Source organism: Somniosus microcephalus, chromosome 12, assembly GCF_052327205.1.
Source record: "Somniosus microcephalus isolate GS21.2 chromosome 12, FLI_Smic_1.0, whole genome shotgun sequence".
Taxonomy (NCBI): domain Eukaryota; kingdom Metazoa; phylum Chordata; class Chondrichthyes; order Squaliformes; family Somniosidae; genus Somniosus; species Somniosus microcephalus.
In genome coordinates, this window is record NC_140998.1 from 140,208,197 (window position 1) to 140,220,528 (window position 12,332).

The 12,332-nt window shown below is 44.4% G+C and overlaps 1 protein-coding gene and 1 pseudogene across 2 annotated transcripts in view; both read right to left on the minus strand.

The window, feature by feature from the left end:
* Positions 1-291: 291 nt before the first annotated feature.
* The window catches only part of LOC147109565 (polypeptide N-acetylgalactosaminyltransferase 11-like), a 56,844-nt gene continuing 44,803 nt past the window's right edge, over positions 292-12,332 (minus strand). For both annotated transcript variants that reach the window (XM_086003626.1, XM_086003625.1), the window contains exons 11-12: positions 7,377-7,514; positions 292-1,517 (exon numbers count right to left, since the gene is read on the minus strand). In XM_086003626.1, coding sequence (XP_085859752.1) covers positions 1,386-1,517; positions 7,377-7,514 — 270 coding nt within the window. In that variant the 3' untranslated portion in view covers positions 292-1,385. The remainder of the gene's footprint in view (positions 1,518-7,376; positions 7,515-12,332) is intronic.
* LOC147109566 (DNA-directed RNA polymerase III subunit RPC10 pseudogene) lies at positions 7,522-8,290 on the minus strand (annotated as a pseudogene).

Here is a 12,332-nt window from a genome sequence, read left to right on the forward strand (position 1 = left end):
TAAGTCATTATTGCACGGTGAACAGAGGAAATCCTCCTCCTGCATTTACCAAGTCACTAAGACAAAGGGAACAGAGGAACTCCTCTTGCCGTGTTAGAAAAGAACTTACAGGGCAGTAACATTAGAAACATCACTGGTATTTAAACATCAGTGACTGAAGCTTTCCACAAATGCAGTGCGGTTTCTCCCCCCATTTTGAGAATCCGGCTGAGCTAACATATAATTTGGGTACAAATTGATGCTGCCACGCTCACTGCTCTTGAAGCAGACACCACTTTCAAACAATGTAACTGCAGCATAAGCTATCTTTATTACTATCTAGTACAAATGTAGTTTTAACTTAAATCTTTATATACATCCAATTCAATATTAAAATAAGTCAACCCTTTAACAGGGTTTTCACAACAATCTATTAAGAAATTCAATGTTGCAAACCTGCAACCAAAATATTGCTCCCCAGTTTTCATGAGCTGTTCCACCAAATGATACCATAAATAGTAATGAAGAAAATCAGAAATTCAACATGTCACATCAGAATTGGTACAGTCCATTCAGAAAAAGGGAAGCAAGTGCAATTTGGACATTTTTAATTAGTAATTTCTTTTGAGAATTTTAAGTTAATTTGTACCAAGTTGAAACATGATTCCCTCCCCCCCCCCCCTTTTCCTTTATGCATGCTTTGGTACAGCCACTCTGTGCTATCTCGCCCAAAATGCCATTTATTCTTCATGCATTAGTCCAGATGAGGAGTTTTGGCAGACTATTCAACTGTGGGAGGTATCATAGTCAAATCCGATCCTGTCATTGGGCGACCTCCACAAGCACACACACTTTCCAACTGGTTAGGAGTCAGTGAAGCAGGAACCTTGACTGATTTTTCCCATCTCTAGCCCAGAGGAAAGAGGCTGAGTGTAACCCCCCCTACTGCCACCAAGCATGAGATCACCAAACTCAGCACAGACTAGGCATCAAACCTAGAACCTGGTCTGCAGGACTTACCTCACTAGGCAGTGCATATACCACCCGAATCACTGGGGGAAACTCATTTTAAACTACGGATACATGATGTGCCTCTAAATTACCATCATACTCGGGGCAGAGTAAATTGGACCTTTTTCAAAATAAAAACATAAATAACTCTTTATTCCATATTTTTCACAAAATTAAAACTTTTCATCTCAATAATTGTAAAAGAGTCTAATGGAGAAAATAGTCAAAATACTTTGATAAAATTACTATTTACCTAATTAAAAGTGGGTAGTTCTACCAACATCTCTATTTCAAACATTAATTGCTATCCTTTCTATGCCTACACATCTTAGGAATCAGTCTCAAGAAGTTGTTTAAACTGCTCCACATGAAGCATTTTAGTCTGTTGCTCAATATCAGTTGTCCAGCTTCCACTGCTGCGATCTGGAACCATCACAAATTGCCATGGCAACATAGCCTTTAGGACTATCCGGATCTATCACCTTCAGGCACTGTCCAGCCGATACCTGATATAAAGAATTGCTTACCTATAAAAACAAAACAAAGATTACAGTGTAAACTTTAGTTTTAAATAGACAGCAAGTCTTTTCAGACCAGGGCATTTGGTCTGCAGCATCCTGAAAGTGTCTCTGGGACTTCTCACATATTCCTGCTGTGAAAATAGATCTAATTCATATTACCATTGGTATGTAAAATGGCAGTAACATGGTCCTGCATTCTTCTGCAAAAATTATTGTACTGTTATAAAACTTCAATAAATATTAACAACTTGCATTTACATAGCACCAGTAACATACAAAAACATTTCAAGACACTTCAGCCGGAAGGAAATATTAGAGGTGGTGACCTAAAGTTTGGTCAAAGGGGCTTTAAAACAGGTCATAAAGAGGAGAAATAGGTGAAGGGGTTTAGGGAGGGAGTTCCAGGGCTTGGAACCTAGGTAGCTGAAGTTACAGCTGTTAATGGATGGGCAAAGGGAGAGGGATGTATAATAGGCCAGAGGAACAGAGAGTTCTGGGGGTGGGGGGAGGAGGGGGCATGGGGGTTGAGGTCAGAGATAGGTAGGGACAAGGCCATGAAGGAATTTAAGCACGAGGATGAGAATTTTAAATTGGGGGCATTGGGAGACCCAGAGCTTGGGGAATCCGAAGGCAACAGTGTGGTGGGGGAGGGAATGGTCAGAAAAACCATTGCTGGAGATGCTCAAATCAATCAAATCAAATCAACTTTTATTGTCATTGTTAGTGCACAAGTGCAGTACAACGAAATGTAGGCTTGCGGCTCCCGAGAGTGTACAATTTGGATTAGGACACTTAAACATTCAACATACATTTATACATTTGGCTTGCAGTATATTAGCATAAATATGACCATAATAAAGTGCATTGGCAGATGTGCAGGCTTTAGTGTTTATTTGTGGAGTTCAGTTGGATGACAGCCTTGGGAAAGAAGCTGTTCCTAAATCTGGTCGTACGGGTGCGAATGCATCTGTAGCGTCTTCCAGATGGTAGGAGGGCGAACAGACTGTGGCTGGGGTGGGTAGGGTCTTTGATGATGGACCGTGCCCTCCGTAGGCAGCGTTTCTGATATATATGCTCTATGGTCGGTAGCCGGGTGCCGGTAATGCGTTGGGCAGTTTTGACTACCCGCTGCAGGGCTTTCCGGTCATGGGAGCTACAGCTGCCATACCATACCGTGATGCAGTTTGTCAGGATGCTCTCTATAGTGCAGCGGTAGAAGTTAGAGAGGATCAGGGGTGACAGATTACATCCCTTCAGCCTCCTCAAGAAATATAGGCGCTGCTGGGCCTTCTTCACCAGAGAGGAGGTGTTGAGGGACCAGGAGAGGTCTTCCGTGATGTGGACTCCGAGGAACTTAAAGCTGGCCACCCTTTGCTCTGTCAATGACTGGAACCAAGTGAGGGCAGTCGCACTGAGCTGGACAATGGAAGCGAGGCGTTGGAGGAGGATGGTTTGGTCAACTGTTTCAAAGACTACAAACACAGAGGGTGTTATTTGTGACTTTGATTAGGGCCGTTTTGGTGTAATGGCAGGGTCAAAAACCTGGTTGTAGAGATTCAAACATGACGTTACAGGAAAGATACGCATGGATTTGGGAGGCAACAGTACGTTCAAGGAACAAGAACAGAAAATGCTGTAAACACTCAGCGGGTCAGGCAGCATCAGGAGAGAGGAATGTTTCAGGTCAATGGCCAGAACTGGAAGATGTTACAGGTGAACAACTTATAGGAAAGTAAGACTAATGTTTCAGGTCAATGGCCAGAACTGGAAGATGTTACAGGTGAACAACTTATAGGAAAGTAAGACTAATGTTTCAGGTCAATGGCCAGAGCTGGAAGATGTTACAGGTGAACAACTTAGAAAGAGCAACAGAGCCACTTAAAAGGATGTGGGGACAAAAACCGGACCTGGGATTAGGTGGAGTACAGGAGATGGTTTAAATGACAGAAGTGATAATGGTGGAAGACAAAAGGAGGCAATAATGAGAGAAATAAATCATGCATGCGAGATACAGAAGATGCGTAAATGGTTTATAGCAGAGGGGGAGGGCATCTTGGAAAATCTGGCAAAGCGGATAAGGCTCCAGTAGCTCAGGACTAGTGGAAGGAAAAGGCAGGTGGACACCCATCCCAAGCACCAGCCCAGAACTTCCCTATTCCCAGAAGCACTGGTGTACCATCATACATTAATAGCACCTGCTTTCCGAGAGTGTGGGCTGTGGTTAAGATCTGAAGTTGTTAAAGTCAATGTTAAGGCCAGAGGCTGTAAAGTGCCTGGTTGAGAGATGAGATGCTGCCCCTTGAGCTTCCATTGAGCTTCACTGGAACAGTACAAGAGACCAAGGACAGAGAAGTCAGAGTGGGAGCGTGACGGAGAATTAAAGTGGTAAGTGACTGGAGGCTCGGGATTGCACTTGTGGGTGAAATGGAGGTGTTCAGCAAAGCGATCATCCAATTCCCCAATGTAGAGAATATCGCATCGTGAGCAGCGAATACAGTATACTATGTTAGGAGTAGAAGTAAAACTCTGTCTCACCCTGACATAGCGTTTGGGGCCCTGAATGGTGGCATGAGTGGAGGTGAAAGGGCAGGTGTTGCATCTCCTGCTCTTGCATGGGAAGGTGCCAGGGCAAGGAAAGCAGGCGTTAGGGATAATCGAGGACTGGACCACAATGTCACAGAGGGAGCAGTCCTTTCAGAATGCCGACAGGCAAACGAAGGAGAAGATGTGTCTAGTGGTGGGGTCGAATTGGAGGTAAAGGAAATGGTGGAAAATGATCCATCAAATGTGGACTCTGGTTGGGTAGAAGGTGAGGATAGGGGAATCCTATCATGGTTCTGGGAGGGAGAAGGGCAGAAGTTTGGGAAATGGGACAGATAAGGTGGGAGTGCCCTTTCTACCAAGTGGCGGGGGATCCTCAACCGAGAAAATAAGAGGACATTTCGGAAGCTAAGGTGTGGAAGGTGGAATTGTCAAAGTAGATGTGATGGAGATGGAGAAACTGGAAAAAGGGAATGGAGTTCTTACAGAAAATGGGGTGGGAAGAAATATAATGGAGGTCGCTGTGGGAGTTGGTGGACTTGTAGAAAATATTAGTAGGCAGTTTATCCCCAGAAATAGAGATAGAGAAGTCATAGAAGAGAAGGGAAGAGTCAGGGATTGACCACATGAAGGTGAGGGAGGGATGGAAGTTAGAAGCAAAACTAATTAAATTTTCCAGATCAAAGTGAGAACAGGGAGCAGTACCAACAACACAGTTATCTATGTACTGGAAGAAGAGATCAGGGAGGAGACCCGAGTAATATTGGAACAAAGAATGGTCAACATATCCTACAAAAAAGTAGGCATAGCTCAGACCCAAAGTGACTCCTTTTATTTCGAGGAAGTGAGTGGAGTTAAAGGAAAAGTTGTTCAATGCGAGAGCAAGTTCAGCCAGGTAAAGAAGGGTGGTGGCGATGGAAATTGGTTTAGCTGCTGTTCAAGGAAGAAATGGAGGGTCCTCAGCAATGTTCCCTTTAAGCTGTGAGGCTGCGCAGCGCTCTGGAGGTCCCGCAAAGCCGGCTCACCAGCTTTTAAACAGAAAAACCGCGCATGCGCGGAATTTTGAATTGGCTGAGCAGCCCATTAAAGGGGCCGTGTGGCCCAAAAAAATTAGAGGGAACATTGGTCCTCAGGCTGTCCTGGTGGAGATGGAGGTGTGGAGTAACTGATCATCCAGTGAAAAGGAGATGGTCAGGGCCAAGTAACTGGAATCTGTTAAAGCGGCAGAGGGCGCCAGAAGAGTCGTGCATGTAGGTGGATAGGCACTGGACAAGGGGAGAAAATATGGAATGGAGATCAGAGGAAATAAATTCTGTGGGGCAGCAACAGGCTGTACGGAGTTGGGGGACTCAAAGATTGGAGGTCATGGGGTGGGGGGAGGGGGGTTAGAAGATCTCCAGGGATGATGATGGCTTGCTGTTCAGTAATGGGGCCATGGTCCAGGGAGAGGTAGGAGAAGTTGTCAGAGAGTTGGCATTCAGCCAGCGCTAGATTCATTCAAGGACTGTGAAGAAATGGAGGCTGGATATGGGCGGTAGTTTGCAAGGGTTATGGGGAGATGGGAGATAAACCAGAGAAAGGTGCAGGTTCAGGGCCAGAGCAGGGAGGAACCGGGGAAGGGGATTATTTGCCTTCATAGGCAAGGGGAAGGGAAGCAGCAGAGGACAAGTGAGAGGGACTGAACAAGGTAAAGTGCTTAAAGGAGGTGCAGGTACCAGAAGGAGAGACCAAGGTGTTATGTGGTAATAAGGGCCACACCACCAGTGCGCCAGTTTGGGCAGGGCAGATGGTGTAAAGTATAGCCAGGTATGGAGGCGCCAATAAAGGGCAAGATGTCACCACCTGTGAGCCAAGTTTCTGTCAAAGCCAGGATGTCAATGCAATCATCCACTATTAGGTCATGGATGGCAAGTGCCTTGTTCACAAGTGAATGGACATTCTGGAGGGAAATGCGGAGAGGGGCGGTGATTGTTGATCCACTGGCAGAGCCTGGGAGACAGTGGCATGTGAGCTGAGCAAGATGGGAAGGACAAGATGGTAAGATTAACCTGGCAAACTGGGTGGGAAAGTCAGCAAGAGAGGCTTGTGGGCTGCTGCTTGTAAGGAAACGGTGATGGTTACCTCAATAAACATAAGAAACAAGAAATAGGAGCAGGAGTAGGCCATATGACCCCTCGAGCCTGCTCCAGCATTCAGTAAGATCATGGCTGATCCTCGACCTCAACTCCACCTTCCCACCCGATCCCCATATCCCTCGATTCCTTTAGAGTCCAAAAAGCTATCTATCTCAGCCTTGAATATACTCAATGACTGAGCATCCACAGCCCTCTGGGGCAGAGAATTCCAAAGATTCACAGCCCTCTGAGTGAAGAAATTTTTCCTCATCTCAGTCCTAAACCCCCCCCTTATTCTAAGACTGTGACCCCTGGTTCTAGACTCTCCAGCCAGGGGAATCATCCTCCCAGCATCTACCCTGTTATGCCTCTTAAGAATTTTGTATGTTTCAATGAGATCACCTCTCATTCTTCTAAACTCTAGAGAATATAGGCCTAGTCTACTCAGTCTCTCCTCGCTGGACAACCCTCTCATCCCAGGAATCAGTCTGGTGAACCTCTGTTGCACCCCCTCCAAGGCAAGTATATCCTTCCTTAGGTACGAAGACCAAAACTGTGCGCAGTACTCCAGGTGTGGTCTCACCAAGGCCCTGTACAATTGCAGCAAGACTTCCTTACTCTTGTACTCCAACCCCCTTGCAATAAAGGCCAACATATCATTTGCCTTCCTAATTGCTTGCTGTACCTGCAGGTTAACTTTCTGTGTTTCCTGTACAAGGACACCCAGGTCCCTCTGAACACCAACATTTAATAGTTTCTCACCATTTAAAAAATATTGTTTTTCTATTCTTCCGACCAAAATGACTAACCTCACATTTCCCCACATTATACGCCCATCTGCCACCTTCCTGCCCACTCACTATATCCCTTTGCAGACTCTTTGAGTCCTCCTTGTAGCTTACTTTCCCATCTAGCTTTGTATCATCAGCAAACGTGGGTTCATTACACTCGGTCCCTTTCATCGACCTGAAACGTTAACTCTGTTTCTCTCTCAACAGATGTTGCCTGACCTGCTGAGTATTTCCAGCATTTTCGGTTTCTATTTCTAGTATTCAATGGTGGGAATCAAATACACTGTGCCATTGCATAGTTAGTTCAGTTACACTTTTTGTTAACACAAGAAACTATGAAGCCATTATATGGAAATAAGTCTGTGCAGACATCATACTGGTAAAATGTAAAAAGCTTTCAGGTCAAGAACTAATCTTACCCCTAGAGTCCACTGTTGTGACCCTCCACTGCCGTGACATTTCATAAGACGAGGAGAGTCTGATGAATGGGTTTCAGACATGTCCAAACAAAGAAGGTTGGCCAGAATCAGATCATGTTCTTCATTGTAAATCCAAACCTGTAAGCACCATCAACGAGGATTGATGGAAAGCAAAAAACACACAATATCTCTGTATAATGTCAGCCAGACTTTTAACAGTAACATGATAGCAGGTGATCAAGGAGACTAAAATAAATGAGCATAGGGTGTTCTGACCAGACAAATAACAAACAGCTGAGAAACTTACACAGTAGTGATGGAAGTAGCAAGTTCTTATGCAATGATTTCATTACACTCAGTTGATAATCAATAGATTCTAGCACACTGAACTTGATAAAATAAATTCTGTCATTATATTGGGTATGTGTCTAGTTTATCAGCTCAAACTCAACAATATTTGAACTAAAGGGAGACATTTAAGCAGTGGAAGCAATCAGGGAAGAGTCAAATGGCTGAGCCCTCATGTCAGATGTTTGAGGGATGATGTCAATGCCCACTCCCTGGGTTGCAGCACTTTTAAAATGTGGCCGCCCTAGGTTCATTGGCAGATCTAATCTATCACTGCATGAAATATGCCTGTGTACACATTTCTGTTCTAGATTAAACATTTTCTCCAGCAGCAGCTCCACCCAAATTCTTCCAGTTTGGGATATATTTTGTTTGTTGCTTTGCAGGTGTTTCTAGATATCGGCCTTGCTTGTTTGCACATAGGAGCAGGTGTGGCATGCAAAGCAGTTACATTTGTGCCCATCCTCCACTATCAGGACTTTGCTGCAGGCGGGAAAGAAAATCAGCAACGTTTCAGCTGTGACCTCAGTTCCTCCCGGATACGGCGGTCTCGAGTCTGGCGCCAGTTACTGACTGGTGACCTTAAGTGCTGGTTGCAACATCTTTTAAAGAAAAGGATATGCTGTTTTATAATGGCAGGAGTGTTATACCATGTAACGCAGTGCACTATACAAAAATTAGAGTGTTTATTCCTTCATAGCCTTGGTAAGGGACACAAAGGGACAGTCTTGGATAGCTAACTATTGCTCAAGTGGAGCTGTATTTAACTAGGACCATTCCTTTTGTCACAGGTCTATAAATAGGCCCACGCTGAGGTCAATTAAAGGCTTACTGTTGTTACTAGATTGGTAGCTGCTTCCAAATCTATAGTTTACAGAGAAGCTAGATTATCAAGGTCAGAAGAAAGCAGCAAGAAATGGTTGGCTTTTTTCCTCGAGATTACTCAGACATGATTTGTTGTTGTTTCATGAATATTGAGACAATCAGATGCATTGTGTAGCATACACTTTGTAAGTATTGTATAACACTTTCAAAGTGAGTTAGATGTGCTAGAACAGAACTTTTAATGTATGTAGGAATTAGAACTGGCTGATCTTAGCTGGGAGAGCAGTTGAGCACTACAATCGCTCCTGATTTCTGTTCAGTGACCCCTCCGAGAAAGGGAAAGAAAGAGAGATGAGACAGAACAAGAAGGATTGAGAGAGAAAAAACAGGACTGGGGTTGGCTGTGATTAGGCGCCTAGTCAAATTATCTGCCAACACTTATTGTCTAGGTTTGTAAATTGAACTGTACATGAGCACGAGTCAGGTGAAACATAGGAGCAGGAGCAGGCCATTCAGCCCTTCGAGCCTGCTCCGCCATTCAGTATGATCATGGCTGATCCTCTATCTCAATACCATATTCCCGCTCTCTCCCCAAACCCCTTGATGCCTTTTGTGTCTAAAAATCTATCTATCTCCTTCTTAAATATATTCAGTGATTGGCCTCCACAGCCTTCTGTGGTAGAGAATTCCACAGGTTCACCACCCTCTGAGTGAAGAAATTTCTCATCTCAGTCCTAAATGTCCTACCCCGTATCCTGAGACTGTGACCCCTCGTTCGAGACCCCCCAGCCAGGGGAAACATCCTCCCTGCATCCAGTCTGTCTAGCCCTGTCAGAATTTTATACTTTCAATGAGATCCCCTCTCATTCTTCTAAACTCTAGTGAAGAATATAGGCCCAGTCGACCCAATCTCTCCTCATACGACAGCCCTGCCATCCCAGGAATCAGTCTGGTGAACCTTCGCTGCACTCCCTCTATGGCAAGTATATCCTTTCTTAGGTAAGGAGACAAAAACTGCACACAGTACTCCAGGTGTGGTCTCACCAAGGCCCTGTGTAACTGTAGTAAGACATCCTTGCTGCTGTACTCAAATCCTCTTGCAATGAATGCCAACATACCATTTGCCTTCCTAACTGCTTGCTACACCTGCATGTTTGATGCATTGCTGATCATCTTCCAACATTCGATGGAATCTGGAACAGTACCCATAGATTGGAGGGTAGCTAATGTTACCCCACTATTCAAAAAAGGTGGTAGAAAGAAAACGGGGAATTACAGACCGGTAAGCCTGACATCGGTAGTGGGGAAAATGCTAGAGTCCATTATAAAAGATGTAATAACAGAGCACTTGGAAAACAGTGACGGCATCGGACAAAGTCAACATGGATTTACAAAAGGTAAATCGTGCTTGACTAATCTACTGGAATTTTTTGAGGATGTAACTGGTAAAATAGATAAGGGAGAACCAGTGGATGTGGTGTATTTGAACTTTCAGAAGGCTTTTGATAAGGTCCTGCATAAGAGATTAGCATGTAAAGTTAAGGCACATGGGATTGGGGGCAAGGTATTGACTTGGATAGAGAACTGGTTGGCAGACAGAAAGCAAAGAGTTGGAATAAACGGGTCTTTTTCCGAGTGGCAGGCAGTGACTAGTGGGGTACCGCAGGGATCGGTCCTTGGACCCCAGCTATTCACAATATATATTAATGATCTAGACAAGGGAACTAGATGTAATGTCTCCAAATTTGCAGACGACACAAAGCTGGGTGGGCGTGTGTGCTGTGAGGAGGATGCCGAGAAACTCCATGATGATTTGGATAGGTTGGGTGATTGGGCAAAAACATGGCAGATGCAATATAACGTGGATAAATGTGAGGTTATCCACTTTGGTGGCAAAAACAGGAAGGCAGATTATTATCTGAATGGCAATAGATTGGGAGAAGGGTAAGTGCAACAAGACCTGGGTGTCCTTGTGCACCAGTCGCTGAAGGTAAGCATGCAGGTGCAGCAGGCGGTTAAGAAGGCAAATGGTATGTTGGCCTTCGTAGCGAGGGTTTGAGTACAGGAACAAGGATGTCTTGCTGCAGTTGTACAGGGCCTTGGTGAGGCCACATCTTGAGTATTGTGTGCAGTTTTGGTCGCCTTATCTGAGGAAGGATGTTCTTGCCATGGAAGGAGTCCAGCGAAGATTCACCAGGCTGATACCTGGGATGGCAGGAATGACGTATGAGGAGAGATTGGGACGATTGGGCTTATACTCGCTGGAGTTTAGAAGAATGAGAGGGGATCTTATTGAAACTTATAAAATTCTGACAGGACTGGACAGACTAGATGCAGGAAGGATGTTCCCGATAGTCGGGGAGTCCAGAGCCAGGGGTCAGTCTAAGGATAAGGGGTAGGCCATTTAGGTCAGAAATGAGGAGGAATTTCTTCACCCAGAGTGGTGAACCTGTGGAATTCTCTACCACAGAAGGCAGTAGAGGCCAATTCATTAAATATATTCAAGAAGGAGTTGGATATATTTCTTATGGCTAAAGGGATCAAGGGGTATGGGGAGAAAGCAGGGACCGGGTACTGAAATTGGATGATCAGCCATGATCGCATTGAATGGCGGAGCAGGCTCGAGGGGCCGAATGGCCTACTCCTGCTCCTATCTTCTATGTTTCTATGTTTGCTTTCAGTGACTGGTGTACAAGGACACCCAGGTCCCTCTGTACTTCAACATTTTCCAATCTACAGTATCACCATTTAAATAATACTCTGCCTTTCTGTTTTTCCTACCGAAGTGGATAACTTCACATTTATCCACGTTATACTGCATCCGTCATGTATTTGCCCACTCACTCAACTTGTCTAAATCGTCTTGAAGCCTCTTTGCATCCTCCTCACAACTCACAATCCCACCTAGTTTCGTGTCATCAGCAAACTTGGAAATATTACATTTGTTTCCCTCATCCAACTCATTGATATATATAGTGAATAGCTGGGGCCCAAGCACTGATCCCTGCGGTATCCGAGTCACCGCCTGCCACCCCGAAAAAGACCCATTTATTCCTACACTCTGTTTCTTGTCTGTTAACCAATTTTCAATCCATGCCAGTATATTACCCCCAATCCCATGTGCTTTAATTTTGCACACTAACCTCTTATGTGGGACTTCTGAAAAGGCCTTCTGAAAATCCAAATACACCACATCCACTGGTTCTCCCTTATCTATTCTACCAGTTACATCCTCAAAAAACTCCAGTAGGTTTGTCAAACACGATTTCCCTTTCATAAATCCATGTTGACTTTGTCTAATCCCGTTGATATTTTCTAAGTGTCCTGTTATCACATCCTCTATAATACTCTAGCATTTTCCCTACTACTGATGTTAGGCTAACCGGTCTGTTGTTCAGTTTTCTCTCTCCCTCCTTTTTTAAATAGCAGGGTTACATTTGCCATCCTCCAATCTGCAGGATCTGTTCCATAATCTATAGAATTTTGGAAGATGACAACCAATGTATCCACTATTTCCATGGCTACCTCTTTTAGTACTCTGGGATGCAGATTATCAGGCTCTGGGGATTTATCGGCTTTCAGTCCCATTAATTTCTCCAGCACTATTTTTTTACTAATACTAATTTCCTTTAATTCCTGCTTCTCAGTAGACCCTTGCTTCCCTAGCATTTCTGGGAAGTTATTTGTGTCCTCTTCCGTGAAGACAGAACCAAAGTATTTGTTTAATTACTCTGCCATTTCCTTTATAAATTTGTTCCCCATTATAAATTCTCCCGTTTCTGA